The sequence below is a fragment of the Neolamprologus multifasciatus genome, chromosome 2, assembly GCF_963576455.1.
Source record: "Neolamprologus multifasciatus chromosome 2, fNeoMul1.2, whole genome shotgun sequence".
Lineage (NCBI taxonomy): Eukaryota > Metazoa > Chordata > Actinopteri > Cichliformes > Cichlidae > Neolamprologus > Neolamprologus multifasciatus.
In genome coordinates, this window is record NC_140440.1 from 32,649,635 (window position 1) to 32,677,305 (window position 27,671).

A 27,671-nucleotide genomic window follows, 5' to 3' on the forward strand; every position below is an offset into this window, starting at 1 on the left:
GAAGCTAAGCTGGATCAGCTGAGTGACTGCTCTCCCACTGCTCCATGCATGGCCTCGGATTAAAAAAAACAAAACATTAAATCGCCGTCACTGTGCAGGAGAAATTTACATACATGCATATTTACATGTTTTCTGCACTCTGCAGTTGATCTATTCCAGGGAGTTGTGGGCTGAGCTGTGGGGAGTTGGGTTGAGAGAGAGACTGCAACAGTATGTACACAATGCCACTCTTTCATATTTGTTCTTCGGCTTGAATGTGATTGTTGTGTATTAAAGGCTGTTTCACAAGGGTCAAACTTGTTGGCTGAGGGTGTGGAAGATTTTAATTTTTTATCAATGGCGCTATTCTCCTCAGTTTGTGCATCTATATTATAGTGACACTGGAGAAATAGGCGCATGAGCCTAACACTTCAGGCTACTGTTAGTCAGTGACATGCTGAAGGCTTGGTGTGTGTGAGAGAGCAGAAAAGTTGGGAGGGAGTTGGCGCTATATCGGGTCCGGACTCTTGAATCCCTGCGATGCAGAGCTGACGCATTAATGTTCAGAGAGAGAGGGAGAGTGCAGAGGGGAGAGGGAGGCAGCAGAGTCCAGATGGAGGAGCTCTGTTTGTTTTGAAGTAGCTGACTGCTGCTGAGAGCAGGGCAGGGTGGAGGGGGAAACCTCGCACTCGCTCAGGGCGACAACGAGACAACATACTAGTGTTTTGTTTTGCCTGTGTGGACAGTTCTCCTGTCGCAGCTGTGCTGCTCAGTGTGGAGGCGCTCTATGCAGCTCAAGGTCAGGAACAGCCAGCGGCAGCCTCGGGGATTTGTCCCATCTGGATCTTGGGACCCGCGGAGGGAGGTGGGAAAACTTTCCTTGTTTAAATAAATGGCCATGGAGAGCCATGGGGCTGTGAAGAGGATGTGAGGCCCGGGATACTGTCACTACCTCCCAAAAGTAGCGTCAGTTCTCCTCTGGCTGATCTCTTGTCAGAGGCGAAGGGAATGGGCCCAGCCTCACTGCAGGAGGACAGAGAGCTGAGGAAAGAGTCCAAGGAGGAGATGGAGAGCTACCGCTGCCTTCTACAGGCAGGCTCCCAGCTAGAGAGCACTCTGCAGCGTGAGTACACGTGATGCTGACAACCCACTTTAGACTCTTGGTAACCACCAGGCTTTTCAATGTAATCCTCTATCTGCTCTAAAACTAATTCCTTATTATTACATTTCAGATTGGTGCTTTCTGAACAGTGTAGCAGGAGGGTGGTTTGATTTACAGTGTTTATTTGTGACTTCTGAGAAACGTGATGGGAGGTAACAGGAGAGCTGCACTCTCTTGGGTTAGGCAATATTATTGATGTGCCATTTCCTGTATCTCTGCCTCAACAGTGAGCTATTGCAGGGATTATGTTGGCTATTTTAGGCCATCATAGATGGATATTCTTCCACAGTAATGATTTGTAACCTCGATATGCGAGGACTGTGGGTTTTGGATCAGTGTAGGGGAGGGCAGGAAGCGAAAAACAAACCATTACTGTCAACTAAATCAAACAGAACACGAATAGATTTCTTATAAATTACATAATTTTTCTTGGATGTTCACCCTTAGTTTACTGTTCACAGAATAGTTTACAGTTGTCACCCAGTTTTAATTACTACACTTGGTGGAGGAAAGGAAAAGGTTGAACATAATAAAAACTAAATACATAGTAATAACATCTTCAAACCCTAATGCTTTTGCCAATCATCATTTTGAAGTTGCCTTACAGAAGTGAACTGAAAAAAGAAGGTGATGGAATGAACACATATAGCACCTGCTGTGACCGGAACACCTTTCTCCAGAGGATCCTGAGATTATTTCTGGATTTTGGGAGGCGAGAGTTATTTGCCTAATTGATGGAACTTTGTCTCCTTATGTCTGCCGTGGGTTAGGTTTCTAGACTGTGGAAATAACAGACAGCATGGGAAAGTTCTGTCTAAGTCAAGCAAAAACTGTTGTCCCCTGGATGAAATTTAAACTTTATACTCTGGGATTGTCATAATCTCCTTATTGTACATTGCAGTACAAAACGAATCATGCATTTATCATTAATGATACATGCTAAAGTGCATTTTTCTTTATTAGGCTTACCCCTAGCATTTCATAAGCAGTTTTGTCTTGCACCATACTCTTGACACCAAACTTTATAACTGAGAATACAATGATAATAACATTTGTTTCTGAAAAATTCTCTCCCATCGACTGTTCAAAAGCTTTTAGTGCTTAAGTATTGACTGACATTTCTGATGGGTCGCTTTAATCTCAGCTGACACTCAAACACCCTTTTATAAGTTCAGCTTCAACTGACTCTTGAGCTGCTTTAAGTGCCTCAATTTGGAATGTCTCTCCCACACAACGTCATGCAGACATCTATAATTTTATGGCATTTATACCTGCAGAGTCAGAGGCAGCTGTGTTCCAGATACCACAGATTAATCAAATATGAAAGGGAAGCTCATGACTAAACACTACAAAGTAAAATGGCATGTAGCACATCATGAGCAAATATATCCAGTTATACATATTCTTATATTCAGAATAAATACAGTCACAGTATAACAAATTCTAACAAAATCACTGAAAGTATTTGGTGCAGGTCACATATCCTCAAAGTGAATATTAAAAGCACCAGGACTTCCAATCCGAAGCCTTTTTCTGTGATTGTGCAGGTTCTGCAATTCAGGCCTTTCTGGTTTAAAACCAATCTAGATTGCTTGTATCCCAGCGGGTAGAATACTTTAATACTTAATTTTCTTCTACCCTTTTCTATCAGAATGCAGTCACCCATCAGTCTAATCCCCTTAGCATTTAAAGCTTCATTTAGCGAAATAACTCATGACCTAAAAGCAGAATGAGGCTCGGCCACTCTGTACCGCGAAGCTGTTTGTATCTTTAAGAGGGGATTTCTTGCTCTGAAAGGGATTACATGTGTTTATGTTTTGGGACTCTGTAATATCAGACTACAATATCATCTATGAGAATGCACGTTCTGCATTGAATCAGCCTTTTTTATATTTTACCAGTAAATAAACTGGGCAATATGAACAGTTTTTTGGACTTTATTATGAAATCACCAGTGGTACATTTCTTTTCTCTACAGAACATTTTAGTAAGTGTTAAATTGAAAGTCACATTTAAAGAGCTTCAGTAGCTTTAGTGCATTGGACTTGACATTTTATCACCATATTAATACTGGTATCTTATATTGAAGGGTGTGCTCTGCTCTGCAGGCACTCCTCATTTTGTAGAGATTTATTTTCCTTCGTGACATTTTCCTCCAGCAATCATTGTTTAAAAGCACGCGATTCATTATTATAAAAGATTAATAAATGGAAAAGAACAGTGGCGGCGTCTGCTTTATATAGAAGTGGCACGAAATCAACGCTGATTTCATCTGTTTGGACAATAGAGATAAGCTCCTCTGCCTTCAGCTCAGCAAGCAGACTCAGAGGATTGGTCTGAGTCTAGATCTCTTGACCGGTATCAAATCTCTGCTTCCCAGCACACTGGCAAACATTCCTCCTCCTCTGTGACTAAGAACAGAAGAGCAAACAGAGGTTATTTGACTTTCACCCTAATGTCACCTGGAAAGGTCATGACGCACGCTAAAAGAGAATCGGTGTTTCCTCAGAGGAATAACTTTGGTAATGCACACAAAGATTTACTTATTTATAAATTCCGTTATAGCTGTTATGGTACACAATGATTAGTGCTTTATATTTTCCACATTTTCCTGAGTGGTGTACAGTGAAGCACAAGGACTGATTAAAGGACTACAGGGCATTTTATTTGGCAGTGTTCTTAAGTGCTTTCAGTCACGAGATAGGCTGGTAATCTTGCAGGGCGAGGGCGAGGGCGAGTGCAGTGTTTCCACAAACTGGCACGTTTATTAAACACGCTGCAGTTTGCAGCCCAGGCTATCTCTCATTTGATCAAATAAAGCTGAAGTCTGCAGTGTGTACACTTTTGTACTCTGGACATGTTAGGGTGACAATAAAAGTTCTTATGGCTCGCTAATTTCTAATTGCTTACATTAAACTTTGTACACATTTGCATGGTTTAATCCAATGCATCATGCGCTCCTCTACAGTCTTCCTGCTCGCACAGTTTTATATCCACATATGCTGCATTAACCTGTTGGAAAATGTGCTTTATCGTGAGTTTACATTATATAAGATCTACTCATTTAAGACCTGTCCTAACCTTCTGAGTGTGTTGTGGCATCAGATAAAGATCATTATATAACTATTGCAGCGTGGCGGTAATTTCATCCTGAATCTACGTGTGCACGGTCCAATCACTGGTCCTGCAGGGGCCTGCTTGGCTTATCTCTTCTCTATTACAGAAGCACATCAAATATTCAGCAGGTAGAAGTAGAGCTCATTACTTGCTCCCTGACAGCCTGACGGGCACTGTTACTGCAGTCGACTCATGGAAAATAACACCTTCTTTACTCTTCCTCTGTTTGGTTAGCCTTCTCTTATCTTTTCCTGGATGGATTTTTCTCTCTCGCTGCTTCAATTAATTTTTAATGTCTGTTCATTGTAGATGAGCACACAGTGACCTTTAGTGTTGCTTTAACAAATAACCACCTTTTATAATGTGAGTAATATTGCTGGATGCAGTTTTGTCATAATTGGAGTGAAAGCCAGGAAGCTTTATTTGGTGATGCTGCTTATTTCCCCCCCATTAAGCTTCACTATAAATGAGATCATCCACTCGATCCACTGGATGTACTGTAACAGAAAAGGGAGCATATGTTAGCAGTCACAACACAACAATGACTCATTGCCTGTGTGTTTGCCTCCTGGACATATGGCTGACTAGAACACTAATAACACTAAGCATTAAATATGCAGGCAGACTTAAAAGTAGCCCAATATCACTTCAGATGCTGTAATTTCACCTCACAGGATGGCTTCAGATGCAGGCTTTACATCTAACCACAGGCAGCTACTGAAGGTTCATGACCATGGATTGTACATGCTGATGTTTAATAATTCATCAGCAAAATTCCAAGTAGACCGAGGCTGGTCAGGTTTCAGTGAGCCATTCTTTTCTTCCTTGATGTAAAGGCGATTGTGTTATGTTACTGTCTTTATAAACAGCAACTGATAGTTAACTTATTTTGGTGTGATTAGGCCCATAGTTTGTTGGCCTCTGCACACCACCACAGCGCATTTAAAATAAGACAACCCAGATGTGATTGATGTGCAGACTTTCAGCTTGAATTCAAAGAGCTGAACAAAAGTATAGCAGTAGCTGTTTAACTGTGACCTTCATTTTCAGAGTAAATGGAAATTTGACTGACAGTTTTATGGTGAAATGAGACCTATTTTCTTCTTGTTGTTTTTTTTAGATGACAATGAAGCAGGAATAATATCTGAACCTTATTCAGCGTGTTGAATTTGTATTTTAAAGCTTTACATGGTAATTGGAAATATGAGGCCAAAAAGACATGAATGCATGATCACAGAATTATTTCCATGTTCAAAATACACGACTACATAAAATCAAACAAAGTCAAGAACACTCTTGAGGAGTAAGGAGCATCCTTGTCAAAGTGAACAATCAAGAGGCACCTTCATGGATGAAAATGCAAAGCACTTACAACCAGGTGCAAAGCAGTTGTTACAGGAAGTTCAGATTAGACTCTAAAAGTCTGCAAGTTCATTCAAAAATAGCTTTGAACAGATGATACTACGGCGCACTTTGTCTCACAGCGATGGGGAGAGAAAAGTATGGAGGAGAGGAACTGCTCATGGAAAAAAAAGTATTCTACACTGACCAAATCAGTCATCAGATCTCAACCCAATAGAACAAGCGTTTCAGTTATTAGAATAAAACACTGAACATAGAAAGACCCACAAACAAGCGGGAGCTGAAGGTGGCTGCAGTAAAGGCTGCAAAAGATTTTCAGTATTAAAAACAATCCTTAACAATCCAATCAGGCCAAATCATGTGAAGAAGAAAATCTTCACACACACAAAATAGAAAATATGCTGTTCTGCTCTAGAAAATCTGTCACATTTGATTGTTTATTTAAGTCAACATGGAAGCTATGTTTTTACCCAAACAGATGACTCGTGACTGCAAAGCAGTATAAAAAATTATTTTATACTAATTACTATTTATACTAAATACTAATTATTTTTTAGCCTCTGAAAATGGGAGACTATGTGTAAAAACGGCTCTAATCCCTTAACAGTTAATATCAAATGTTTGTTTAAAATGAAAGTTAAAAGTCTGCACTTCAATCATGGGTTGATTTCCACTGAAAATCCACTGTGGTATTATAGAGGAAAACAAAAAATTATGCAACCAACTTCCTTTTAATTTAGATACATTCAAAACGGGTGCTCTAAGAATAAAGCACAAAACAAATCCATGCTTTGTTTTGTTGTTTTTGTTTTTTACATTTAAGTGACTACTTGTTTATATTTTTGCACTGCTTTCCTAAAAGCTTAGATTTTTCTGACCTTCTTGCAGAGGTGACTGTGCCTGTGAGCATGAAGGAAGTGGGAGGCTATATAGAGAAACAGGTAGCATACCTCTCAGGTGAGTTTTGTTAATCATTTCCTTACTGTTATGTATCTCGTATCTTTGAAAGATAGTCATTGCTTTTTGTGCTTCCCAGGGGGCCGTGGGGAAGACTCCAGCGTTATCATCACTCTCCCAGAATGCTCAGCTTTCAGTGACATTCCAGAGGAAGCTCTAGCCAAAGTTTTTACCTACCTCACTCTCATCCCTCGGTGTGTTCTCGCTCGGTTTTTTATGACTCTCTCACTCACTGCAGTGCACCAAAACCTCAGTTGCTTGTATTCTGAGCACAGCTGAACTGGCCTTCATCATCTCAGGGTCAAATGCCCTTTCTGGTGTCCTCTAAGCCTCATTCTTTCAAGAGATTAAGCTTAAATCAGATTATTGGTCTTTCTTTTCCCTCACACATGATTTTGATTTATATTGGTACAAACATTTTTAGATAATATGGATAATATGGAATTACAGTACCAAATATGTGCTTGTTTATGTTTGCTCATTTTGTATCTATGTGCTCTAAAACTATAAATTCACAATCATTGCACAGACTTATACAAATGCTTATTACTGCTTGCAGAACGAGGCAACCTGGAGTCAAATTTATCGTTATTTTAGACCGAAGGCTGGACACTTGGGCATCTATCAAAACGGCGCTTGCCAGGATAGCAGTAAGTTCCGTATGTTTTATTTCATAAAAACTGTTTCTGACTTAATCGATGTGCAGAACAAATACATTATTATTTATCTTCACTTGTAAGCTGCAACGTATCTTTGCCCAGAAGCTGCTATTTAATTTAGGAGTTGCTCTCTCTGGTACTGAAACCGCGAACAATACCTGAATAGCACTATTAAAGCAAAATTTTTTTTCATTATAGTAATTTGTTAATTTTTTTCTTATGTTTTTGCGAGTAGTGCGTAGTTTGCAGAAGACCCCAAAGGTCCGGTCTGTATCGAATGTCCCGTCGCATAGGGCTGCAAATCTGTGAGTAAGCAAAAACTGAGTGATGACGCGAAATGCTGAGAAGAGGAAGGGATAAGGAAGACGAGCGGGAGGGGAGACGTTGCAGTGTACTGCCGCGCTCTGCTGTCTGAGGCAGCAGCGGGCAGCAGCAGTGCTGCGGCTGTGGGCAGGCATCCGGAGGGAGCTGCATACCTCAGCTTGGCACAGATTTTCAGTGATCGGGCGGGCACTTATACTTTGCCGAGATGGCTTCCAATACCATGGCCGATTGCTTTTACCGGCGACGATTGCCGAAGATCCGGAGGAGCCCGGTAATAAGCCGCTGGTTTGTTTTAATCCATCATGTGAAGAGTTAAGTTGAAGTTACTAGGCGGGCAGGGCGAATGCAGCAGGGGCATCAGCTGTGGGTGCTGGCGAGTGTAGCACTGCGGTGCAGGACGCGCTTTGTGCTTAGTCATGCGGTCGGTTGTGTGTGATGCCTGAGCGATCCCCTGTGTAGTTTGACTGATGACTTTTATAGTGCATGTATCCTGAGGGTAAGAGGTCGATTTGGGACAAGTAAATGTCCCGTGCAAATAAAATAAATAAATAAATAACTCTGCTGCAGAGTTGACTCCTGCACCACTCGAAGCTACATAATGTAAACGATGTAAAGTACTTTGCCTATGCCTGAAGATATAAATGGCCTGTATTTGTATAGCGCTTTACTTAGTCCCTATGGACCCCAAAGCGCTTTACATATCCAGTCATCCACCCATTCACACACTGGTGATGGCAGCTACATGGTAGCCACAGCTGCCCTGGGGCGCACTAGAGGCGAGGCTGCCGGGCACTGGCGCCACCGGGCCCTCTGACCACCACCAGTAGGCAACGGGTGAAGTGTCTTGCCCAAGGACACAACGACCGAGACTGTCGGAGCCGGGGGCTCGAACCGGCAACCTTCCGAAGACGAACTGCCAACTGCCCCCAAAATAGGCATTTATTTTATTTGCTTGCTCTTTAGGTTCGTAGCTACTTGTGGTTTTCAGCACATCTTCAGTTAGACTTGACTAGAGATGCAGAATGCTGTTGAAATGCAGCCCTTATATTTGAGGTAAAATGTAGATCCCGAGCAGAAATTCCTACACGCAATGACCTCAAATAACCTGATGATGAAATCCAGAGGCTTGTAAATAGTCTTCACTGACTGAACCTTGAATTCATCAGTCTGACAGTAATTGCTTGAGTGACACACTCTATCGATTACTGATTAATCACCCCTTTCTCTCCTTCTTCCTCTGCTTATAAGCATACGCACGTTTTTATGTTGATGCTGGAAAAAAGCTCATATATTTGTTTTTGTCCAACATAGTGAGGTTAGCTACAAAAGTTTCGATTTATACCGAGTCCTCCTAAATATGCCTCATCATCAATTATACACTAACCCCTGTTTTTTATTTTATTGAAATTTTTTTGATCCACATCAAGGCTTCCTTTCCTGGGAACCTCCACCTGGTCTTGGTGCTCCGACCTACCAGCTTCTTCCACCGTACTGTTACTGATATAGGCTTCCGCTTCAGCCAGGAGGACTTCATGCTCAAAATGCCAGTAAGGCAGCTCCTCCTCAGTTACCAAACATGTGTCCCATCAAAACGAGGTACACCTCATTCTTATTACAACCTTGAGCTCCATAAGTCACATGTTTTTTGGTGAACACCACCAAGAACCGAGAACTGATTTCAGTGTGAACTTTTGACCTAATTATTATTAAATAATTATAGCAACCTCTTATGCATGCCAAGTCGTTCTAATAATCCCATTAGCCAGAAAGCTACAGACCACACAGACGTGTCAGTAGTTGATCATACCGTCTTCAGTATGGCAGACGTATTTGGGCATTTTCTCATCTACAAAAACAACCTGTGATATCTTTTAAAACAAGAGTTATAAAGCGAGCATCTGTCAGGTCTCAGTTTCTGTCTGTACCTTTAGGTGGTGATGCTGAGTTCTGTCACAGACCTGCTGCGCTACATCGATGAGAACCAGCTGACGTCAGAGTTTGGAGGCACTCTGGACTACTGTCACAGTGACTGGATTGTTTTGCGGACGGTGAGCTCCAGATTCAAAAGCACAGTCCGGTCAAACAATAAAAATCTATCGTTCTACATTCCCTCTATGACAGAGCTGACATTTTTACAGATATTCAATATACATTCTGTCACCTATTCTTCCAAAGTATTCTTGAGTTTTCAAACCTCTCCAGAGTGACATCAGCATGCTCTTAATGTGGCTGTGCTGTCCTGCTTCTTTGCACATGTCACATCAGGGCCCTTTTTTACTGTTAAAACTCTATTAAGAACAGTGAGTCAAAGATTCTTCTTTTTTCCTACTCAAATGAATACTACAGTGTAATTAATTGTCTATGCACTTATATTGCTTTGTTTTTGCGTTTGCATTTTTCAATACAGGCCATTGAAAGTTTCGCTGTAACAGTCAAAGACATTGCACAGATGCTACAGGGCTTTGGTACCGAGCTGGCAGAGACGGAGCTGCCCGAAGAGGCGAAAGCCATAGAGTGTCTCCTCGAGTTGCACACGGACAAGTACAGAAAACTGAAAGTAAGTACAGAAAACCGATGTTTTCCATTGAGATACGTTTAGTAATATCAAAACTTTGACATTAATCTAGTGTTATGTGCGACAATCTTTTCCTCCTTTGGAAGGATGCAATCAGGTCGGTGTCAAAGGAGGGTCGTCATCTTCTCTCCAGCCTGGAGACCACTGCGAAGGAGGATGACTCCCAGTGGGACGTGAAGCTGGACTGGGAGACGGTGCAAAGGTAAATTATCTTCAAGCAAGAGTTTTTGTCTTGTAACTGTTTTAAAAAAGTATATTTCAAAGTAAAATTGTAATCTACACCATCCTTCTTCTAGCCAAAGTGTAAAACGAATGCTTACTGAGCAGTAGCTTTAATAGGAGAAGCAAATGAGATCAAAGGGAATGCACTTTGTGTTTTTAGGCTTCTCGCCCAGCTCAGAGACATGGAGTCTGCCTTTGACGGCTTTTTTGAGAAGCATCATCTAAAGCTCCATCAGTATCTCCAGTTGCTCAGATATGAGCAAAGCTTTCAGGAGGTAAGGCTGTCATCTACCTGTCTGTGTTTGTGTTTTTGTGACGAATGCCTCTGGAATCTAACAGAGGTCTGCTTTATAGTTATTCTTTTCTTTTCTGTTTAGATGGAGTTATGTCTCGAGCATCTCACAGCTCAGGAGAGGGAACTATGCATATCTGCGAACAGTCTGGCTGAAACAGAACAGGCCCTCAAAAGGCTGAACAATCTAGAGTCCAATGCACAGGTCAGTGTTTCTCCAACATTAATTAAAAGTAAGCTTTTTTTTGCTCTGCTACTATTTTAAAAACGATCTCTCCGAGACCTGTGCAGTGAGGCATGGGGTCCCTCAGGGCTCTGTACTTGGACCATTGCTGTTTTCTATGTACCTGCTGCCTCTTGGTGTTCTTTTACGTTCTTTTAATGTAACCTTTCATTGTTACGCTGATGACCTGCAGCTTTATGTTCCTTTAACCATTGGAAATTGTGCTGAAGTCTCTAAACCAGAATCTTGTCTATCTGCAATTAAGGGCTGGTTATCGGATAATTTCTTGCTCCTAAATACTGATAAAACAGAGTTGATGGTTATTGGGCCACACAAATTTCAGCACTTTCCCAAAATTTCATCTTGAGAATTGATGACAGTGTCATAAATTGTAGGAAAAAGGTAAAAAACTTGGGCGTGTGGTTCGACATGGTGCTCTCTTTCGAGTCTCATGTAAAAGAGATAACAAAGACCTTTTATCATTAGAGGAACATCAGCCAGAATCAGACAAGTTTTGTCAAGCGACACTGCAGAGGTTCTTGTCCATGCATTTGTGTCCTCACGTATTGATTATTGTAATGCTCTTCTTTCTGGTCAACCAAAGAAAAGTTTTAGAGGTCTACAGATGGTGCAAAATGCAGCTGCTCGCATTTTAACAAGAACTGGGAAATTTGAGCACATTAACCCTGTTCTGAGATCTCTGCATTGGCTATCTTGTCAGGTTCGAGCAGATTTTAAGGTCCTGCTGCTCACCTACAAGGCTTTAAACGGACTGGCACCTTCATACCTCTCCGACCTTTTACATCTTTACGTTCCATCTCGTGCTCTCCGATCTCAGGACTCTGGCCTTCTAAAGGTTCCTAGAGCCAGAAAAAAGACAATTGGAGAGCTTTTTCTTTTCGTGCCCCGTTTCTGTGGAACAACCTCCCTCAAGATGTTAGGCAGGCTGCTCTGTGGAGGTTTTTAAAACTAAGCTGAAGACACATTTGTTCACCTTATCTTACGTCTTAATTCTATGGCTTTTAGTTTTTAAATTTTTACTGTTTTTAACTTGTATTGTGTCTTTTATCTGTATTGATATGTATCGCTTTTATTATTATTTTTATCTTTTTAGTTTCAAATAGTTGTACAGCACTTTGTTTGAATAAAGTTATTATTATTATTATTATTATTAAAATTAAAATGAGGTAATTTTAGTGTGTATTTACAGCACCAAATTTTAACTCAAATTTCCTTTAAATAACTAAACTGCATAATATGTCCGGAGGTACTCGATTTTCGCATATACCTGTATATGTGTATAGTGTTGTCAGAATCTTTCAGTTTTTATAGTCCGTGCAATAAAACTGACTCCTTCCTTGGTGCGATTACCTGTTGATCAGGAGGTGACAGCTCGGGCCCAGATAATCATCCTTCATGGACACCAGCTATCAGCTGGTCACCACTATGCCATGGCTCTCATCATGCAACGCTGCAATGAGCTTCGTCACTACTGCGATACACTCACTGCTGCTCTCAAGACCAAACACACTCGTCTTCTGCAAACACACCAGATGCTGCTTTGTCTTGGGCAGGTATTTAGAGATACACATTCATATACAAACACGCAAGCACACTCATATCTCGTGTATGATACGCATGCGCCCTTTGTCTTCAGGCCCAGACTTGGTGTGATGATGCGGCATATCTACTGGCCAATCAGCTCGTAGATAAGTTTCAGTCTAAAGAGGGGGCCCAGGCTGCTCTGAGGGACATTGAGAAGCTCTTGGAAGGGGCTCCGTCTATGCTGAGCTCAGGACTTGACATTGTAACCGCTGAATATGAGGCTGTTATTACACCTCATTTTCAAGTAAGCTAACCGACCCTAATATGTGAAAACAATGTTACAAAACCAAACGTATAATGAGAGAAATTACTAATTCAAGCAGTCACATTATTGGATTGTTACATTAAAACGAAAACTCCTTTGCCTTACATCTCTTCTCTCTCCCTCTCCCTTTCTTTTTGGCTCTCCGTAGGCCCAGATTGGGAAAACGTTTGAGAAGCACGCAGCAGTACAGCAGATGATCCAGAATCGACAGGCTTGTCTAAGGAAGCTGGCTGATAAACACGTACGACCGGTCCAACTGGTGGCCCCCAGGCCTGAAAACACACCACGATCCAAGTCTCCGCTCTTCTCTCCAAAACATGGTACAGCACAGGCGCACAGATATAAACCAGCTTACTTCAAAAGAAGAATCGTTATAGAAATAGAGCATTTGTCACCCCGTTTATGAACACAAATGATGACTTTTTTTCTTTTTTTTCCTCACACTGGATGAAGTATCACTTGTCCTCAATTAAATGCCCAGATTTGCAGCGTATGGTATAAGCTCACACTGTTGGCTCTCTTTCTTTTAGGCACCGTGATTCATGACATGTAACATTATCAGATACTGTCTAGCAACTAGGTTTTCCTCAATGGTCGTCAGGTGTAGCACACCCCCCGTTACAAATGAGCTAGAGCAGGGGTCGCAGGTATAATCAGTCCACTGGGAAATGCCTGACCAAGCTATTAGTCATATTGGTTGCTATACAACCATATGTGGTTCATATACATTAAAGAACTTCTCTGCTCCTGCTAAGTCTCACGGGAGGCTGCACAAAGCTAACATTATGCATCATATCCAACTGATATAGTTTGTGTTATCTGGTGTCTGTGTTTGTGTTTTTTAAGAATGTGCAACTGTAAAAAGATTATTATCCATTCATGTCTTTAATGTTTTTTTCTGCATAGCAGGAAACCATACTAATGAGAGAAAGAGCGGGAGCGGTTATGAGCCCCTTAGAGGCTTCTTAGATACTCGGTACACCTTTATCTCTGTATGAAAAGAGATGAATGAAAAAGATGGTTAGATCTGATCTGATTCATTTGATCTGGTTCAAATATATATTTCGTCCTCACGTATACCCACATAACTGATGATAACGCTCAGCTGAGCATTACAATCCCCCTGCAGGCCTGCTTTAAACCTGTACGTGCTGCTTTGGTATCAAACCTTTACAGAAAGCAACTTATCATAATGCAAATTATGATTATAAATCTGTGGATCACAAATCACTTGTGTATTATTTAGTGTCGATGCTTTAATTAGTCATCAAGTGTTTTTGAATCCCACTCGTGATGAGTTGTTGCTGATCTTGCTTTCATAGGTGATGGATTGAAGTTCACATTCGATCTTTCTCTGCCTGGGAAAAGAGCATCGAGAAAGGTCCCCAACTCTCGAAAAGTACGTAACGAATAAAAGTTGTGCTTATTTACTTCCATTTTCACGCCATCTCCAAACGTCATCGTTTCATTACGTGACTTTTCTTATTTGGCCCAATAAATTGTTAAGTGCATTAAAATTTTGTCTAAACCCAAATGGAAGAGTCAGTGCTGTCCATCTGTGGTGTGTTCAGATAGAGGTGATGCACGACTACCAGGAGAGCCGGAGCTGTGTGTCGTACAGTCTGGATGGAGACGACAGCCCAGATCTCTTGAAGCGGTGAGGACGAAGCATCCGTCCACCCATCTGTCTGTCATCAGTACTGCTCTTGATGCTGTTTACTTAGCTATTCTCTTTGTTCAGTGCTAATGATGTCCTCTCTCTCTTTCTACTTTTGCATGCTTGTGTATGTTTGTGTCACAGTCATGTAATGAGGGAACTCATAGAAACAGAAAGAATCTACGTGGAAGAGCTGCTGTCAGTGTTACTGGTAAGAAATCAGGATTTCTTTTAATTTAAAGTAAATATGAGATTCTCCTTGTTAAACACTACTAAATGTGTGTACTGTATGTTTACGATCGTTTGAATTCAGATTGAGTCAAATGATTCTTTGTGATTAATAAGTAATGCTGTTTTCATAAACCATATATTTCTTCTGTCATGTTCCTCTAAATAATGCAGGGTTACAGGGCTGAAATGGACAACCCAGCTCTGTCGGGGGTCCTGCCCCCAATACTTCGCAGTAAGAGAGACATTCTCTTTGGAAACATGCCGGAGATTTACAATTTTCACAGCAGGTGAATGATTAAGGACTCGTATACCATTTAGACTTGATAAAACATGAAAAAAATAAAGACAAATAATAATGATTAATGAGATCTACACATATATTTGTTCAATTTACAAGTCAAATATGCTGGGATGCAATAATTCTGTTGTAAAAGGCTGTTTTTAACTATAGTTGTTACTGCAGTGTGAGCTGCGAGCTCATGTTTCAGTTATTGTATAAAGGGTCATTTGTAGGATGGTCTTTCTTAGATCACTTTCTTTGGCTTTTGACATCTATTTTTTTGATCTTTTGGACTTTTATGGGAATTCAGGGTTTTCCTTCAGGACCTGGAAGGATGCCTGGAGGCTCCTGAAGGTGTGGGAGCGTGTTTTCTGCAGCGGGTGAGATGATGGGGTTTTTGCAGCTTCTTTATATGTTGATCATTTGTACATAATTTACAGACATATTTTAAGACATGTTCCTTTTTTCCCGTCCCTTCAGAAAGAAAGCTTCCAAATGTACGAAAGCTACTGTCAGAATAAGCTACGCTCAGAGGCGCTGTGGAGACAATTCTCAGATTGCGGCTTCTTTTTGGTTAGTTGACTTTACATCGAGAAATTCTTAAACTGTTTTGACACAATGTAAAAGATTACTTTAAGTGCCCACTTCATTTATTACTTCTACACAAGCATACAACATAGACCACTGCCGTTCGAAACAATTTTAATACCACCAGTTCAGAATAAATGTGTTTTAAATTGTAGTAAGAATTGAAATGCTATGATGTGTCACTGGCAACATTGCACTGATTGATGTTTTTTTATCTTCCTTTTGAAGGAGTGTCAAAAAAAGCTGGAGCACAAACTGGGCCTGGATTCCTATCTGTTGAAACCTATCCAGCGCCTCACAAAATACCAGCTGCTGCTGAAGGTTAGAAAGCTAAACCATATTATGCAAATGCATAGAAAGTCAATATATGATTCAGATGTATTTAGAAGTCAATGCATGTGAGGTGGGATGCTTTCATTTCTACAACATTGGCCTTAAATATGTTCCCCCCCAGATGGTCCAGCACACTTGCTTTATACAAGCTCACACAGAGCTGTCATGTGGGATTATTTTAAATGTGCGCTTCATATATCCCGGCATGCAAATACAGCAAACAGCATCTTAAATGCTAGAGGTGGGACCAAGTCATTGTTTTCTCTCAAGTCTTAATCCTCAAGTCAGAGTCAAGTCTCAAGTCACTGGTGTAAAAGTCCGGGTAAAGTCACAAGTCTGAAACGTTGAATTTCAAGTCCTTTTGAGTCTTAAAAAAAAACAAAACGGAAAAAAAATGTTGCAGTTATATGCTAAATGTAAATATTAGACCATGTGATTTTTAAATCTGTGTTTTTCTGAACACATGACAAAATATTGAACTTAGAAAATATACACAAATTGTGAAAACTGCTCCTCTATAAAATGCAACTCAATTAAACTTAGCTCCAAGAATAATTTTCACCGACGATTCTGAGATAAGCTGCATGTTATTCTTGGATGCGCTTGTAGGACCTGCTTTAAAATCGCATGACAAAAATATAATACACATAAAAAAAAAAAAACTGTATCACCAACGTAGCCTGGACAACATTTGAAGTCAGCTATCTCATCATAGCAAAAGAGAAGCACCACCTACCGTTCTTTATGCAACTTCAACTGTCGGACAAAGACGGAAGTTGTTCCATCTCTGTCTGTGATTCTCTTCTTGCATGTTTTGCATATTGCATTTCGTTTTTTTTGTTGACTACTTCATAGTTTATGTACCTGAAAAAAATAACTACTTGCAGCATTTTTGAGCATTTTTTTCTTTTTTAAAAAAAAAATCTGGTTAATTTGATTGGCTGTGCTACAGCTCATGCACTCATACGTACGGAGTGTGGTTTGAATAAATGAATGAATGAATTGAATTAATGGTGCACACTTTCTATATAATATGTGTGTTAAATTTTATATTTGGGGTGAAATATCAAGTCTTTTCAAGTAAACCGGTTCAAGTCCAATTCAAGTCCCAGGTCACTGGTGTAAAAGTCCAAGTCAAGTCACAAGTCTTAGAACATTTTTTCAAGTCAAGTCTAAAGTCATAAAATTAATGACTCGAGTCCAAGTCATGTGACTCGAGTCCACACCTCTGTTAAATGCACTCCTTATAATTAATTTTGTGTTTAGGTATCTGTATAAAAAGATATCTTTGGAAATACCTGCTGTAGCAAATGTGCCAATTTGCGGGCGTTCATTAACTCTTAACAGAATCTGCTGAATAGGCTCAGGTCCAACAACACTTACAGTCTTTACCATCCAAATGCACAGCTTTGTGCCATGTTTGTGTGTAAGTTTGCATGCATTTTCTTCAGTGTGTGTATTTACCTACATGTGCTGTGTTTCTGTATCTTCAGGAGCTGATAAAATATAGCACAGACTGTGAGGGCACCTCTGAACTCCAGGGGGCACTAGCAGCCATGCTGGACCTTCTCAAATCAGTCAATGACTCCATGCACCAGATTGCAATCACAGGATATGAGGTGAAGTACATTTTGACTGATGAGAGTGACAATCTATGAATTGCTATATTATAAATAGCCAAAGTATTTTTGCAACAAAGGTTTGTGCGTACATCCCCTCCCCTCTACTATACACAGGGTGATATTTGTGAGCTGGGCCGTGTGCTGATGCAGGGATCCTTCAGCGTGTGGATCAGCCATAAAAAGGGCCCCACTCGCATGAAGGAGATGGCTCGTTTCAAGCCAATGCAGCGGCACCTCTTCTTGTACGAGAGAGCTCTACTTTTATGCAAGCGAAGGGAGGAGCATGGAGATGGCTGTGACAAGACCCCTTCATACAGCTTCAAGCATTGTCTCAAGGTTTGTCTAATTTTAAGCAATGCAATAGTTTTCTGGAAGAGTGGCCACTTCTTTTTAAGGAAAATCTGTGCTTTCTTATGGTTTGATGAGTAGAAATTAGAACATTTTGGTTCACCGAAGGAGTCATGAGAAAATGTCAAATTTCAATTAATCTGACAACACAACAGTTTTCCAGAGCTCTAACCTTCAGTGTGTGGATGCCATAGTGAACTGTGTTAACATACAGTTATTTCCTTGACTGAGTCATGCTTGTTTTTAACATACTGCTGCTTCAGGGCCTAAAGATCGCACACATCTAATATTGATTTTTGGCCTTATCTGGATCTCAGGAGAGATTTTTCCAGATTCCCTGAACCTTTCAATGGTATTATGAACTGTAGATGATCAGATATTCAAACTTTTATGATTTTAAATGAAATGAAAATTAGTTCCATGATTTGTAGATTCAGGTTTTACAGTATGGCGAATATTTGCATTCCTTTACTGCTGAAAAACTCTGCTTCTCTAAGATGCACTTTTTTTTTTTATCACCAGTCATGATGCTGACCGGTTGCCATGGAGCTTGTTTAGTTATTTCCGCTGTTTATTTTTAGTAACACTTGTTTTTACTGACTTTGGCTGTCCTCTCCCAACTTTTTTGTGACACTTTGCTGCCATCAAATTCAAAATAAGATAGTATTGTCTTAAAAATGGTACGTTTTCTTAGTTTAAACATTTGTTATGTTTAAATATGTATGCACTATAGTGTCCACAACATGCAATACATGGTGTATAGAAGGCAAACTTTATATGAGTTTATAGATTTGTAAATTACAATTGAGCAATTCCAGAAATCTAAGGATGAAAATAGAAGAAAATAATTTGAAACAAAGCCAACCTATAGTTTAAACAATCACAATACTTTGGATACAAATGGTCTGTCCATGACATCTAATCTGTTCTTTTGTTTTAATAAAAAGTGATGAAATAGATCTGAAGATGCTGAGTTAATACTACTGTCTGTATCGTGAGCTCCTAGCACATGTGCTGCTCACGCAACATGTGTGTGTTCCTGTAACACTTCTTTTATTGTGTGTCGATTTGTTGAAGTTGTCACAGTTGGTGTCACACTAACAGCTGCAGCTCTTGATTTATTATTGAGGGTGTGGGAAGGAAGAAGTCACACAGCGGAGGTGTGTGTCTGTGACCGCAAATGCTTGTGTTGCGACGGGACAGATGTGTTAACATGATGTAACACTGATGTATGATGTGCTGTTTTGCCCTGCCAGTCCCAGCTTCGGTGTAAACAGTGTATGTCTTTTGGCAGATGACTGCTGTGGGGATCACAGAAAATGTCAAGGGAGATGTGAAGAAGTTTGAGATCTGGTACAGTGGCAGGGAGGAAGTGTACGTGGTTCAGGTGAGGCAGCATTTTTAAAAACATTTCAACTAAAGCTGTAATGCAAAATCTGTCGGTTTTGCTCGTATTCATTCCCAGTTAGCAAGATATATATGGTTTGGGGATGTTATTCAAACAAAAAAAGATATATTATTATTTATTTAAAATATCTATTTAAAGTCATCATATTGTTGCATATATTGATTACAAATAAAGAAGAAATGGTAATGTAGCTGGAGAAAAACATGTTCAGATTTTTTCAAATCCAAATGACTCTTCTTGTTTAATGTTTGTGTTGTTCTTCAGGCTCCTACAGTGGAGGTGAAGATGGCCTGGCTCAATGAGCTCCGTAGAATCCTGACTAACCAGCAGAAGATGCTTAGAGGTCTGAAAGCAACTTAAGTTAATATGGGAAAAAGAATTCTCAGCATAAACGTTCCCTTTAACCGTCAGAGCTTTGAACTGACTCTCAAAGCACTCAGAGAGCAAGAGTTCAGATTCAAAGTTCCACAGTTGGTGGGTTAGCCTTTATGCTCAGTTTCTTCACCCTGCGCTTTTCTTAAAAGAAAGAAATCGAGTTAATGGTCAACTTACAGACTCCTTATATGTCTATAATATCGTACCTTTTCCTCACAGATGAAGCATATCAACACGGCCACATCGTTGACCACATGCCACTTTCTCCACCACTCTCTGAGAGGTCAGTGCCTACAGCTGACTATAGACGGTTATTTACACTGTTGTAAGTGCATGACAGTAGGCCGTAGTCGCACAAACACACAAACCTATGCGAAACACGCCCATATGTAGTCAGTGCTAAAACATTTGCATTTGCTGAGTTTTCACATGTGATAGAGCTTGAGTGAACGAGACATTTCACACGGCCCTGGTAGGAGGCTTCGTGTGGCGGCGTATGAAAATGGGCGCACGCCCGACTGTGTTCACTGCTGTCTAGTTGCCTATCCCCACTCCTCCCGTCCCCTACCTGCAGGGGCATGCGGCCGTCCAGAGGGGTTCCCAGGGGCTGTCTGCCGGGGCTGGACTTTGTATCGCTGTCAGCTGACGTGTTTCTGTGCCTGCGGTCCCGGAGCCCCCGTCCCCGAAGCCCCCGGCAACGCCCCCGGCCACGTCCCCGCCACTACCCACAGCGCCACTGACCTGCTGTTAACGCTCAGTGGTAAACAGCCTGGCCCAGCCTGGCTTGATTCACCCTGGCATGACCCATGTGGCCCGCCTTAAGGATTAAAAACCCCGGGCTGCTGTGTTTGCAAACTGATCGCCAGCTGCACCCACTCAGCCTCATTCCAGTCCATAATTGATCCCCAAATACTCCTGCCAGCGTCTCAGCAGTCCCATCATAGCTTTCTAATACAGTTTCTAACACAATCTTATTTCTTGCACCTCAGATTTTCTATTTTGCATGTAATTGTGAGGACAAAACAGAAGAAGAGTTTAAGTTTCATTCCATTTTCTTAATTTCTTCATGACAGCCGCTTCTTGAGATGGGCCTCGTTTTTTGAGATCTGATCAAGCATCAGGGAAATTTGCTTTGCTGAAAACGTCTTATTCAGCATCCAATAATAAAGTTGTTAAATCTCTACATTTGGATCTTAATAAATCGAGACCAGATCTTTCCTTGTGCCAGTGGTCTGTAAGTACTACTTCCCACCCTTTACAAAGAGGCTTGCAATTGGCTGCTGTGCTCTGTGTTGTATGGCTGGTGCCTAAGTGGCCATTGGTGTATGAGAAACAACAGGAAAGAGTTGTTCTTACAGACTCACCTGGGGCAGCATTTACACTTCCCATGTGTTATTACTGTAGAAGTCATAGTCTGACCCCAGTGCATGGTTGAGGATAATGTCTGTCCTGAGTGTTTCTGACTCTGTGCACTATTTGGTCTCATGTTGTTTTGTGTTATTTTCCCAGCAAACAGCAGAGGGCATCAGTGAGTTCAGAGGAGACAGAGTCTGGGAGGAGCAGTCCAGACCCCCAGCCCCACTCCCCGAAACACCAGCACAACCGTAGGAGTGAGTAAAATCTCATCGCCGCGCATTTCTCTTATAATCAAGTAGATACTTAGTAACTAAATCACACACACACAAAAAATGAAGGGAATCTTGCAAACGATACCTGCATTGCACACTGTTGTGCCGCTGTTGCTGATTTTCTTCAAAATCGTAAACTAATATAGATATTTGACTTTTCCCCCCTTCAGCAGTTCAGGTGTACTTTGATCTGAAGAAACAAGTACATCGAGGATTACAAGGGAAAAAGGTCCATCTACTGAGATTAGCTTTTGATTCCACCTTCTTATTAATTTCCCAGTAAGTGACAAAGGGGTCATTGTGATGTCGACATAGTTACTAAGTATCTACGTGGTGCCTTTTAAGATGTGGTATTTGGAAGAATGTGCTTGCTGATGCCTTTGACAGAAAAAAGTCATGTATGTGCCCCAGGCTGGCCAGGAGCACCTCACTCCGTAGACATCTGCGAGGGTCTGGAGGAGTGGCCTGGAGGTCGCGACCCCTTCCATCCATCTGACACAGAGGAGGAGGTTTTGGTGCAGCTGGTGAGACCAAATGCAGCTTTTTTTTTTTAAACCTCTATTATCTAGTTAAATGCCAAAAAAGGAAAGTTGTCTTATCTCTCTTTGAAATTTCCCCACACATATTATGAAACATTTCCCATATTGCTTTTGCCTGTAAGTCATCTTTTACTGCAACATACCCAACCATACTTATCGTACTTTATAAGACTATTACTATTACTTTTTCAGGTAATTTTGAACCTTTTTTAAAATCTATTTTGGGGCTGTTGTGCCTGTTGTTAATCGTTCTCTTTAACATTTTCTTCTCCATCGTGCCTTATTTATGCCACACTTTGCAACACCTGCTTTCAGAAGCGACGTATAAATAAATCTGCGTGACAGTTTTCCTCCTCTGTTAGTCTCCAGGCAGATACAGGGTTTTGGCTGACTGTCTCCAAAATGGACCAGACAGCATCGTCATCAAACGTGGAGACGTCATCCAACTACAATGTGAAGACAACAGGGGGCGCTGGTGAGTTTTCAGCCACTTTCAGCAAACCCTGTCAATGGGGCTTAGTGATCAGCCGAACTACCAACGTGTGAATGGATGCAGTTATTTTCCTTCCCTCCTGTAAACACTTTCCTCACAATTCTTCATCCTGGTGGAAAGGCTGGTGAAAAATGTGACTCTGCAACAAGAGGGCTTCTTACCAGCTGCCACCCTGCAGCTGATTATAGGAGGCAGCAGGCGCGAAAACTCCTCCAGACTAGGGGGTAAAGACGAGACCTAGACTTCCATCTCACAATAATATTGAGTATTTCTTAACTCTGATTCTCTTCTCTAAAAGTCTGTGTATTTTCTCGTAGACCCAGGAAACCTGAAGGTGAGAAAGCTCAGCTCCCCATAGAGAAGAAAAGCACATATTGTGATAATATTTACCTTTGGGTGAGAATGAACAGACAGAAAGCAGACTGAGCCGTAGCTGTCTCGTAACTGATCCTCCCGTGTCGTCTTCTTTCATCAACGTTCAGTCATTAAAAAGACAAACATGGAAATCTACACACAAGTTTTTTCTATGGCTTTGACTGACAATCTCCTAAACCAGAGTTTTCTGACAGTGAAGGTGTGGAGAGGTACCAGCACAAAAACACTGGAGCTGATGAAACCACTACGGACAATCAACAAGCTACCCCCTGGATCTTGTTTGGTCTTCCTCTTTTCCTATTAGTGATAAATATCTCTTCCCTCTGGCGCTCACTTTGCAACACATGCAATCGGGATGCGAGTTTGCTGCTTAAACAATGGGTCATTTCACAGTCTGTGGACTCTTCAATCCTAATACTTGAGGTTAAAGTAACTTTATGGGTTTGTGTGTGTGTGTGTGAGCTCCTGTCTCAGTATGTGACGAATGGATGCTAACCCAGGATTTGCCTAAAAACCTTTCTTAAAACATATACATGCCACCGCGTGCGGTGTCATTTTTAACATTTACTGTATCTCGCCGTTTCATCTCGTCATTGCATTTTTCTTACATTTTGCTCCTTAAGGCGTCCTCTTCTGTACAGTACGGGAGTTACAATGCCAAATTGTGCCATGCCATAATGCCTTTTTTATTCTTGCTCTTGTAGAGTCTTTTGTATACTGTTTGCAAAATCAAATACTCTGTCCTTGCTTTAAACTGACCTCACAAACATTCAACGGGCACTTTAATATGGTGGAAGAATGATGGAGACTAAAAATCCACCTTTTGTTTACCGAATGTGTTCATTGCTCGCTGCTTTACCTCTCTTACTGTGCATATTTCCTTGTGTTGTAGATGCTATTTTCTTTGTTTATTCTTCTGTGATGTATGATGAATGTATGAGGGAGGCAGGGAAGACACATGCCTCCTGCGTGCAGGAAGCGGTTGACGTGTCAAAGATGGTAATGTAAGGCACAGGCAAATGTGATGAAGATTGATGGCAGTGTATTCCTCTGTGTGTGCCATAGACAAGTGGGAGGCACATGCCACAGAGCCCTCAAACACTGTCATTTTCATCATGATCTTTTGGGAGCTGTCTTATCAAATGCAGCAAAGGACGAAAAACTGAAGCAGAACAAGAGAGAATGATGTGCTGTGTGTACTCGGCCATCACAGAGGCAAATTGTTTCTTCGCCAGCATTACAGCTCAGCTAATCTTGGGTTCCCCTTTAAAATGGATCATACAGCCAACATGAAATATACCCTCTGTATGGAACACTTAATTAAATATTGATTGCAGACTTATATGAATTTACCACATCAAATTGAGCCCCCGGTCGGAGGGCTGGCTTTGATACGATGCATTTGATATGGAAATGAATCTAGAAAGCAGAAGGGGCCACTGCGCAACATTTCCTGTGTTGTTAATTTATTTATTTTACTGTCAAGTCCCAAATGAAATTACATACCCATATTTTTACAGGAGCTATGCTTGATTCTTGTGCAACATCTCCTTTATTTGCTCTATTAGCTTATATGAGAAAAAACATTGTTTGTTTGTCATTTCAATCCAAAATGCTGCAGAATTTGCACAGATTTCCAGCTCGGGAAGCAAAAATCACGCTCGAGACGTTCCGTCTCTTGATGAGCCATATACCCTACGCTAGTTGCTGAACATTTCTTTCGATAAAAATGCATGGCAACCGAACAATGAGTTGGTTTGTATTATTAAAGTCATCACTCTACACGGGCATTTTTTTGTACAGCTTTTCTTATGTAAAGAAAGCCAAATGCAAAAGTATTTGCTGCAATAATATGTTTTTTAAGTGATAAAATAATAGTTGTTTTGACACAACTAAGCCCAGTCTTTGTCATTCACCCTGATTTAATCTATTATTTCTGTCTTGTTTCGGTAGCAGCTGTCTTAAATAATAAAACTGCAGAATTTTCTCTTTTTGTTGAGCTTTTGGTCAAATTTCATTTGATGTTTGGCTTTTCAGATTTTCGTTTTATTCATCTTTCTCATCAAATTCATTCACATAACATGGAAGTGATGTTCTGACACGGGCAGATGAACTGGTATTTTCTCTTATATTTATTTGCATAGGATGAAAGGGCATATTAAATCATAGGTCTCAACACTATTCATGTATTTCTCTTTACACGTGCATTTTTACAGCTTATTGTGCTTCTGTTGTTGAATTGAATGCTAGAATTTTTGTAGTCTAATAATTTTCACTCCTTTAAAAAAAACCTTTAAATATCCGCTTTCTTTACAACATCTACAAGCTGTGCTCGTATTTATATGAATTCATTTGCATGCCAAATTCTTGCAGTTAAAAAGCAGCTTGCAGTTTTTCAACCTGAAGTGGGTTTGAATGTTTCAATACTTTTTTATTTTTACGGGTCAGGGTTTTCATAATCAAATGCCATCCTGTGTTTAGTTACCCCCATAACATGGTTTATCCAGTTGTAATAAAGAGAGATCCGGGTGTACACGCCATATTTCCCTTGTTTTGCACATTCTTCCCCCCAGCTTACGATGCCTGTGAGGAACCACGTATTATGAATACTGTTTGCGTGAGGGCCTCCACTGTCGCCCTGACAGGCATCTTTGGCCTCATTATAGTATCCTGCACAAAACATGACAGGGGTGATCCTTTGGCTGCTGCTCTGCGTGCACTCTGCGCGATCTGTGAAGGGAACCTCGACTTTCTGCAGCGTCTTGGCCGTGGCTCCAAGGAAGCGTGTTCTGCCCCAGCCGCTGACTGTAGCTGGGGAGGAATCCTTCACTAAGGCCTCGATGAACATCATGGGCCCTATGCAGATGGGTCGCACTACCTTGGAGAAGGTGATGGGGCTTTTGAGATAGAGGAGGGCGATGTCATGGTTGTATAAGCTTAGAGTGGCATTGTAGCGTGGGTGAATGCGCTTCTCCTTCACGTCATGATTCTGCTCCGTGCCTTCATCGATGTTGATGTTATTCTCCCCTATAATCAAAGATATCATATCTTGTTGAATTGTTTTTTAAATGTACTTCACAACGCAAAGCATGAAATAGAATTTCAAAAGTAGATGAACTTCCTCTTCCAAGTGCAAGAAATTAACTTTTAAAAATCAAAATCTGATCCATAAAACTACACTAGGGCTGTCACCCACTTATTTTCTTTATTATTATATGTTCATTTATTGATAATTTAATTAATAGCTCAGGGAATGGTAAAAGGCTCCATTAAAAAATAAAAACTAAAGTAATGTTCTGGTCACTGGTCCAAGATCCAAAGGTGCTCAGGCTGCTATTAGGGATGCACCGATACCACTTTTGTGGAAACGAGTACGAGTACTTGCATTTCAGTACTCGCCGATACCGAGTACTTAATAAAAACATGATTTAAATTTACAGGTAACAGCTTTAGTTCTATAATTTAACAAAAAAAAAACCAACAAGGGACTAGTTTGGAATTAAGAACATTTATTTAAAATGAAAAGCATGTTGTATGCAACATATTACAGAATAAATAATTATAAAAAAAAGCAAAATTTAATTTTAAATTTGTTCGTCTGTTTCTCTGTTTAGAAGTCTCACTAGCACAGTCACAGCTGGGACGACATCAGAGGCTAGTGCGTCGTAGCTGCTCACTTTTTTAGTTAGTTCCTCAAAGGGGGCGAGGATGGCAACAGTCGTCTCCATAAGAGCCCATTGGTGAGCGGTGAGATAGTCAGGGAGTTCGTGCTCGGACACACATAAGCATGGGTAAATAAGCGTGGGTAAATAAGCGTGGGTAAATAAGCGTGGGTAAACTCTTTGTACGCGTTGTCGTGTTGGGATTTTGGTGCTTGATTAAATTACTTGTGTTAAATGCGCTACTTTTTGAGCCTTCTTTGGACAATTTCGCTGAGCACAATTTGCAGTCCGCCTTTGTTTTCGGGTCTTCGTTCACTTTGAAATAGTTCCACACAGCTGACTTGTCTCGCCTGCCCTTCTCTCAGCTCTGAGCTGCAGCCGGGGCCTGGGGGCGGGCACTCGCGGCCTGGGGGCGGGCAATCGGAGCCTGTGATTAACCCCTTACATGCCGCTCAAACATAGACAGGTCTCAGACCGTGGTATCGGTCCCCGGTATCGTATACTTCGTATCGTATACTTTAGAAAATGTGGTATCGAGGCCGATACCCAATACCGGTATCGGGTATCGGGTATCGGTTCCGGTACCGATACCGGTATCGGGTATCGGTGCATCCCTAGCTGCTATCACAAAAAAGGAAAAGGATGAAATCTTGTAATCTTGTTGAAACCAGAAACAGGCGAGCCAGTTATCACAAATAATTAATATTCATTTGTTTTCTGGTAGCTGTTAAGTTGAGTAGACGCAGTAATACTCTAAACAGCGCCATTTTATTGTATGTCAGCCTTACCCACTCTGACAAAGAAGGAGCCTTGTGCCTCTATCAGGCAATGAGCAGCAGTGATAACCCAGTGTTCGCTCAGAATGGATCCCCCACAGAATATATGACCTCTGGGATGTGCTACCAAGGCTACCTGAAAAAGAGAGAAGACTAAGCAGCATAAGAAGAACTAAGAACTAAGAAGAATAAGCCACTACCAGAGTTTCCTTCCTGTATGTACTTCCTGTAGCAAACTGCTTAAATTGCATTGGGTATGTCTGCTTCGTGACATTACAGTACCTGCCATGGGATCTCTCCTGGTAGGACCAAATCACCTCCGACGATACGTTTATAAGGCGTTACTGGCGCCTCAGTGGGGGCCTCAGTGTCACTGTATACCCACAGGGGGAGTTTCTTTTGTCTATTTCTTGTGTCCATAAACGATACTGTGGTAGGGGCTGGAGTTGAGGGAGGGTATGGAGTAGTGTTCGTGTTGGTCAGTGAAGTGGTGTTTGCATTATCATAGTGGGGCACAGATCCACTCTGTGCTGTGAGGGCAGTTGTGCCACATGGGAATTCAACTGGTGATGTGAGAAAAGAGGATTGATACAAAGTCATTAATATGATATTGA

At 41.1% G+C, this 27,671-nt stretch overlaps 2 protein-coding genes and 1 long non-coding RNA gene across 5 annotated transcripts in view; 1 reads left to right on the forward strand and 2 right to left on the reverse strand.

Moving 5' to 3' along the window:
- Window positions 1-24,605, forward strand: mcf2a (MCF.2 cell line derived transforming sequence a). 3 transcript variants are annotated; one of them, XM_085170172.1, is made up of 30 exons: window positions 1-1,102; window positions 6,509-6,577; window positions 6,657-6,771; window positions 7,137-7,227; window positions 8,988-9,107; window positions 9,492-9,608; window positions 9,968-10,117; window positions 10,222-10,337; window positions 10,518-10,632; window positions 10,735-10,854; window positions 12,255-12,446; window positions 12,530-12,721; window positions 12,891-13,062; window positions 14,065-14,141; window positions 14,314-14,399; window positions 14,544-14,610; window positions 14,802-14,917; window positions 15,221-15,290; window positions 15,391-15,483; window positions 15,727-15,819; window positions 17,325-17,450; window positions 17,568-17,789; window positions 19,096-19,188; window positions 19,474-19,552; window positions 19,804-19,867; window positions 21,094-21,194; window positions 21,624-21,736; window positions 22,114-22,226; window positions 22,365-22,468; window positions 22,562-24,605. In XM_085170172.1, exons 1-30 carry the CDS (start codon window positions 988-990, stop codon window positions 22,600-22,602), a joined length of 3,342 nt encoding a protein of 1,113 aa, XP_085026298.1. In that variant the 5' UTR covers window positions 1-987; the 3' UTR covers window positions 22,603-24,605. The 3 variants fall into 3 exon arrangements, with proteins under 3 accessions (XP_085026298.1, XP_085026307.1, XP_085026316.1); XM_085170181.1 differs by lacking the exons at window positions 1-1,102; window positions 6,509-6,577; window positions 6,657-6,771; window positions 7,137-7,227 and adding an exon at window positions 7,256-7,831; XM_085170190.1 differs by lacking the exons at window positions 1-1,102; window positions 6,509-6,577; window positions 6,657-6,771; window positions 7,137-7,227 and having other exon boundaries at window positions 9,044-9,156.
- The window catches only part of LOC146524889 (uncharacterized), a 275,208-nt gene that overhangs the window by 132,893 nt on the left and 114,644 nt on the right, over window positions 1-27,671 (reverse strand). The gene's annotated exons all lie outside the window — the stretch shown is intronic.
- The window catches only part of f9a (coagulation factor IXa), an 8,686-nt gene continuing 4,034 nt past the window's right edge, over window positions 23,020-27,671 (reverse strand). The window contains exons 6-8 of the mRNA XM_085170203.1: window positions 27,340-27,620; window positions 27,070-27,193; window positions 23,020-25,646 (exon numbers count right to left, since the gene is read on the reverse strand). Coding sequence (XP_085026329.1) covers window positions 25,057-25,646; window positions 27,070-27,193; window positions 27,340-27,620 — 995 coding nt within the window. The 3' untranslated portion in view covers window positions 23,020-25,056. The remainder of the gene's footprint in view (window positions 25,647-27,069; window positions 27,194-27,339; window positions 27,621-27,671) is intronic.

What these genes read in the sequence shown, in the direction of transcription:
- mcf2a (XM_085170172.1), top strand. Translation starts at nt 988, where the DNA reads ATGGGCCCAGCCTCACTGCAGGAGGACAGAGAGCTGAGGAAAGAGTCC. An exon ending in TTGCAATCACAGGATATGAG is followed by an intron (nt 17,451 to 17,567) that starts GTGAAGTACATT and finishes TACTATACACAG; the next exon opens with GGTGATATTTGTGAGCTGGG. An exon ending in AAACTCCTCCAGACTAGGGG is followed by an intron (nt 22,469 to 22,561) that starts GTAAAGACGAGA and finishes ATTTTCTCGTAG; the next exon opens with ACCCAGGAAACCTGAAGGTG.